The following is a 6,789-nucleotide window of genomic DNA, read 5'->3' on the forward strand; positions in this document are numbered from 1 at the left end:
ATTAGAAATCTATGATAAAGAAGAAGGGGAAAATAGCTTATTTTGCTATACTACAAGCCTAAATTTTGGAAGCACATTAGTGATTTGAAACCAAAAGATTGTTGATGTTGTGTGATTTGTAGAAATTATTGACTTGTCATTTCCATCCTTGATATGTATAGAATATGTTCAATGGTCTAGGCAAATATGGTCAGCAAAGCAGTCAAGTGTGTCGATTTTATATACTATGGTTTTTCTCTAGTCTTCTTTGATATGAAATCTATACACGACATGCATTCTCACACGACACGTCTTGTTTAATTAAATTTTCAAATCTTAAAACACAATAGATATTACAAGTAGAGAGAAAAGATTGGGGTCCAAAAAGCTGTACACTTTACACCCTCTTTGCGGAGTAAATCTGTCACTCTATTCTGTTTTCGAAATATGTGAATTGGTGGCATTACTCTCAACATCTGCATCAGTGACCTGCATTCAATGATCAAGTTAAAATAGAGAACGTTATCATACTGTAACATGTGGATCACCTCGGTGGAGTCTAGACTGATATCAAGAGGAGTTAGGTTAATGTTCAACAGCCATGAAAATCCCTTGTTGAAGGGCTTCAAATTCAGCTAGGATCAAATTGACATGAAGTGTTTTACTCGTAACAAATTTCTAATTATTTGAGTATGAAGAGACACATTGATTTAATTTGTATCACATCTTGTCTAGTCACAGCTTTGAGTAGTGTCTCTTTTTGTTGTGATATATAATCTTGTAGGCTGATCAATATTCATTTTTGTAGTACAAGTCATGGGCATTAATGTCGTACCTATATCTTGTATTTAATGAAAGGAGCATGATGAATGGTTAAATGTTTCGTTATAGGAAGAGCGACATATACAGGGTTGCAAAGTACAAAAAAGGAACTAGAAAAGTAGCATCTGGAAAAAATATATACATAGAAATCCGTCTAGGTTCAAGAAAGAGAGGGAGAGCCCTTCCATTTCTTTGATGCACACAACTTTTTCACGGAGTCGAACATTTCTGGGGATTGATGTAGGATAAGGTTGCTAGACCAGATCAACTAAATCTTTCGTACAACGTACATGTTACATAAAATTTCAGTCACAGCATTCCTTCTGTTCTGCCGCCTTTTCTATCATGCATAAGTTCATACCATTTCATGGTGGGATGCAGCAATGCACAGAAATCCATTTTCCAAGTATAAGCAATATAAGTGTCACAGAACTTGCAACTTTTTCTCTGTGCAACTGATTTTTGGCAGTCAATGGTGGCAACCAATCTGTGTGCAATTGTTCCTGCATGATCTAATCAATTCAACTAGGCAACCTATTTTCTTTGACAACATGAAAAAATCATCGTTCAATGGATCTCTCTTGTTTCTATTTAGTCCCCTTCGTTCTGGAAGCAACTTCTACTTCTACATTTCTTTCCTCTTTTGCAGAAGCTAATGCTTGAACTAATGCTTCCCGTGATCTAATTCCAGGGACAACGTTCTTGGTGACCATTATGCTTAGCAATTCTATCACCTCGGAGAACAAACCCCTCTGGCACAAAAGATGAATCAATCCATCAAATGTAATTGACTGAGGAACAAACCCCATGACAACCATCTCATGTAGCAGATTATACGCTTCATCAACTTCACCATTTCTAATCATGCAGTTAATTAGAATTCCATAAATATGTGAACTGAGTTGCAAATCCTTTAATTTCATCTGCCCCAAAACCTCTTTTGCAAAAGATAACATCCCACTCCTACACAAAGCCTCTAATATGGTGTGATAAGTGTTCATTTCAGGCTTACACCCCAAGTCCTCCATACAACCAAGCATTCTTAATGCCTCGACCATTTTATCCTGCTTACACAAGCCATTAATATATACGTTATAGGTAACAATGTCGGGATTTAAGCCTAGTACAAGCAATTCATCAAACAGTTCATCTGCATTTGAATACTTCCCTTCCAAAATCAATCCATTCAAAACCAAATTATAACATACAGTATCAGGCACCATTCCATTCATTTTCATCTTATTCAATACCTCCAAAGCATCCATCCCTTTTCTATTTTTCACATAAAACCTGATCACATTGCATAAATCTACCCTTTTTGGACTATATCCTAACTTCCTCATTTCTTCCAAAACGCCCCAAATCTCAACCCCATCACAATCTTTTGGTTCAGGCATTGTAGATAAAATCAAAGAACAAATGTTTCCATCAAGATGAAACCCACTATCCACCATTAATTTCAATAAATCAAAAGCTTTATTTGCCTTTCCAATCCTACAAAGAGCCCTAATCAAAATCTTAAACGTTGATTCTTCAACCCAAATGTTCAAAAACTGACTCTTAACCAAAACTTGGAGCACAATTCTGAGATCATAATTGTTCTTACAAAGTATCCAAATCAAACAATTCAAAGACTTCACACTTGGGTTACATCTAAAAGCTGGCATAGTGAAAAACATCTCAACTGCCAAATGGGTCATGTTAGAATCCCCATAAAACTTAATCAAACAAGTGAATATGTATTCGGGTGTCGCAAAATTTTCAACACTACGAATATGATCGAGAATATGAGGGATTTGATTCCATGTGGACGGGTTCTGGGTAAGAGTTTTGAGGGTAAAATAGTATGCATTTGGAGTCGGATTGCATTGGTAGGCAGAAAAGGAGTCAATAAGAATTGATAGAAGATGAGTTTTAGGGGATTTGTTAGCTGCTGATTCTACCAATTTTTGCATAGCTAATTGATGAGTTAAGGTTTCTTGCCATTTGGTTTTGTAAGGTGAAAGTGGCCATTTTCTTCGTTTACGAAGAAAGGAATTGTCCACAGAGCTTCTAGATGAAAATGAATGTGAAGAAGAGTGTAGCTTCATGTGAAGTGGGATAAATCGTCTGAAGATTGACATCAAGTATCAGTTGCAGAAATTAGTTCAGATTGAATTGATTTTCTTGATTTCGATTTCAGATGATGATTATGTTATTTTTGAATTTTTAATTTTGAGCTTCTTCTTTTTATAAAAATGAACATCTTAATAAAATATTCATGTCAAATTATGTTAATAATTTCTCATTTCACTATAATCATTCAAATAAAATATATATTCAAGCAATGAAAAATAACAAAGTTCCTAAAATAAACAAGCTAAAATCATGTCTAGATACATCATACTGCTAATAATTCAAATTCAATGTAACCATTACTCAATCTATAATTTAAATATCAATTAATATATTTCTTTAAGGATTTAATACCACAACCCGTCAAATGACAATAAAAAAATATGATCACGGTGAATGCATCTCAATTTGCATTAGTTTAATAGGATATAATGATCCATTTAATTGGATATTAGATTTAGTGTTAGGTATATGGGATTATGTTTACATAAAGATAAATATAAAAATTGAAATGATGGTACAGCTCATACATATTATTGACTTCCGTTTAACCTATACAGTTTTAACAAATTGTAGGTCTAAAATATTGACACAACTTAGTCAACTAAGGGGAGGAGTTTATAATAGGGATGGGTATATATCTTTTTAATTTATAAGCCTAACACAACTTAGACAACTAAGAAAAGATACGGCTATATAATAGGATTTTTTTTTTTAATCATTTATCTATACATGGGATATATCGTTTGTTGTTGGACTTCATAATTTGCATATTGTCAAAGACCTTATTAGAAAGTCAAAAGTGTACTATAACACCCCTCAAATTTTTTTCCCTAAGATCCAGACCCTTCTTGTATACGGGTAGGGTCGAACCCGAGTATTGATGGGCATATGCATGAGCTAGGATGAGTCCCCGAGAAATTTAAGGATGTTGGAGGTGATGTGGAGCCACAAGGGGGCCCTAGGACCAAATTAAATCTAGGAGATTCGTCGTGGCTAAGTCTTGGGATGAGTTCATATAAGGGGTTGACTTCTGATGACCCTATCTTTTGAAAAACGACAATCTGGGTGGCCCACGACCTATCAAATTAATGGTCGTCGAGTCTTCTTTCCAACGCCACCAAGAATGTAAATTTTGGAGTTCGGAGTCGAAAGATATGACGATCCTAAGATGAACTAGCACAGCAGGAATTTCAGGCCTGGGTTCAACTACTGGAAATCTGGGCTTGGCGCCGCAGTGGCGCGACGCGCCACTATCGCGCCAGGAACATGCCTCAGTAGTTTGGTCCCTGCCGCGGCGCGCCACTGCAAGGTGTGCAGGGTTTTTCAAGCCAAAATTCCAGAAGCCAGAACCTTTGGCCTTGACGCTATAAGGGCGTGATGCGCCACTATCGCGCCATAAACATGCCTCAGTAGTTTGGTCCTTGGCACGGCGCGCCACTAAAAGTTGTGCAGGTTTTTAGGCGTAATTGGCCTTGGAGCTGTAAGGGCGCGACGCGCCACTATCGCGCCAAAGGCGTTTTGGCCTATTTTCAGAATTTTGGAGGAAGGGTAATTTGGGAATTGTCCCAAATTATATATTCACAAGCCTTGAACATTTTTGGACCATTTCTTCAGCCCCCATTCTCTCTCTAAAAGCCCTAGAAACCCCTCTCTCTCTCTCTCTTCTTCTTCCTCTCCAAATTCTTCTCCAACAAGAAGAGTTCCAAGAGCTTCAAGGTTTGAGTTCTCCATTGAAGACCCAACCACAAGGTTTTCTACAAGTCTTCACTAAGGTATGTAAGGCTATCCAAAATATGGGTTGAGTCCACCCATGTGCCCTACTCTTGCTTTGAGGTTAGATGTTCATGAAAAATGGAGTTTTCTTGGTATGGTTATGTTTGTATGAGCTTTGTCCCCTATTTATTTGACTCTATATGTGTTGATGTTGTTGAGCTAAAATGTTCTTAAAATAGGCCTTTATGTGAGTATGAGTTGATGAAGATGAGTTGTTAAATATATTTTATTGATCTTCTTAATTATGTAGGTTATGATAAAAGATGCTATCTTCTTAAAAAATGTGCCTATTATAAAGTGTTGATTTAAAGTCTTGAAGTTGTGATGAGTCTCAAGGATTTCTCAATGAATGGAGGAAATGATTGGTTATGTCTATATGTTGCTATAAATGTGCATTTAAATTTGCTTGAAAGATATGATTGAGATTGATCGGATAGTATGATTGAGAGAGATTTGATCATGATAGAGTTGATGAGTTGACAAGGTTGTGATGAGACTTGTCGATGTGATTGATTGAGTTGATTGGATGGAGTTTTATGAGCATTGAGTCTTGGGAGGAGTATCGAGCATCGAATTGGGCAAGAGTATAGTCCATACTCGAACCCAATAACTACGTCGCCAAACGTAGGGGGGATTGAACCGTTAAAGTCGGATGTTTCCCCGAGATGTTTGTCCTGACATTATAGGACTTGGTTGGATTGGATCCATGATTGGTTGATTCATTCATACCCTGGCAAAGTATGAACGGATGCGGCAACAACGTTAGTTTGTTGTACTTTCACTGGCTCATAAGTGATGGTTGTCGGTTAAGAGAAACTCCCAAATATGTCTTGATAGTACTCTGAGTCAGACTGAGTTGAATGATATGTTTCAATTCTCGCCTAAACATGATACAACCTCTGTATTTTAGGTATAACTTTTCATAGGAAAATCCAAATTGGGTGATTCAAATTTCTGATTAACCACAAGATCATTACCTACAACTTTTGTGAATACCATATTTTAAGTTTCTGAGGTTAAGTTGGTCAAATAAATTAATTTTTGTAAGGTAGGATGTTGTGATGGAAAGGAGTAATTATAGAAGAAAAATCATATCTCACTTTAGGTTTATCCAAATTGGTTGATTCTTGAACGATATGAAACTATACTTCCATATCTACAATTCTTATGGAGACACCAAATCCTAATAAGGAATTTATCTTATTTAAACGCAGCTCCGAAAAAAAGTATTCTGTTAAAAAGAACTCATCTCACCTACCATGGAAAGATCTAGATACATTTGACATCACTCATGACATAAATTGTCCTCCATTTAACATCATCCATGACATCAATATATTCCATTAATTTTTTAGATTTTTCTTTATAATTATTTTATTTATTGTTAGGTCACTCTTTCCCACCTATAAATACCCACTTTATTTTCTTATTTTATTCATCAAGCTTTCTCAAGCAAGTCTTCTCTCTATACACTTCTTTGCTCATTCTAAAATATAGTTTTAGCTCTTAGTAGTGAAGAAATACTATTCTGGTGATTCATATATTCCGGATAGTACACAAAACGTTCCGGCGAGGAGAAAAGCTAGGACTCAAGAGTATTCATTAAATCTTTCGGTTCCGACTAAAGCTTCGGATTCCAGGTATGTAAGGCTTCAATGAGAGTATTCCTTCCACTCTTATGCCTAAAGTATTTTAATTATATGATAAACTATATTTATTTTCTTTAAGCTTTACTCTAAGTTATGTGGGTGTTTATCCATGGGTTCTTCCACCCATGTAGTTCAAAAACTCTTTCAATTAAGTCTCTTGATTTCAAGTAATATTTTCTTATGGTAATTCTTATTTTTACTTAATAGTATGAATCATCGTTAAACTAATGATTATTGGTCTATTTTGATGCAACATAATTTTATATTATGAATTGATGGTTTGCAAGTAATTCCTCTATTTATCTATTTAAAGGTTCTTGAAATTCATGGTGGGTTGTTTAAAGCATGATTTTTAATTAATAAATTTTAAAGTATTTATATATATTTATTTACATACATATTTGCAAGTTGAAGTGATTTGAACCCACCTAGTTTTACTATGTTTTTA

At 35.4% G+C, this 6,789-nt stretch overlaps 1 protein-coding gene across 1 annotated transcript; it reads right to left on the bottom strand.

Annotated features, from left to right (window-relative positions):
* Positions 1 to 356: 356 nt before the first annotated feature.
* On the bottom strand, positions 357 to 2,994 carry LOC129882456 (pentatricopeptide repeat-containing protein At2g38420, mitochondrial). The gene has a single exon (XM_055956755.1). It carries the CDS (start codon positions 2,922 to 2,924, stop codon positions 1,389 to 1,391), a length of 1,536 nt encoding a protein of 511 aa, XP_055812730.1. The 5' UTR covers positions 2,925 to 2,994; the 3' UTR covers positions 357 to 1,388.
* Positions 2,995 to 6,789: the final 3,795 nt, after the last annotated feature.

Source organism: Solanum dulcamara, chromosome 3 (assembly GCF_947179165.1).
Source record: "Solanum dulcamara chromosome 3, daSolDulc1.2, whole genome shotgun sequence".
In the NCBI taxonomy this organism is placed as follows: Eukaryota; Viridiplantae; Streptophyta; class Magnoliopsida; order Solanales; family Solanaceae; genus Solanum; species Solanum dulcamara.

What these genes read in the sequence shown, in the direction of transcription:
- LOC129882456 (XM_055956755.1), bottom strand. Translation starts at nt 2,924, where the DNA reads ATGTCAATCTTCAGACGATTTATCCCACTTCACATGAAGCTACACTCT.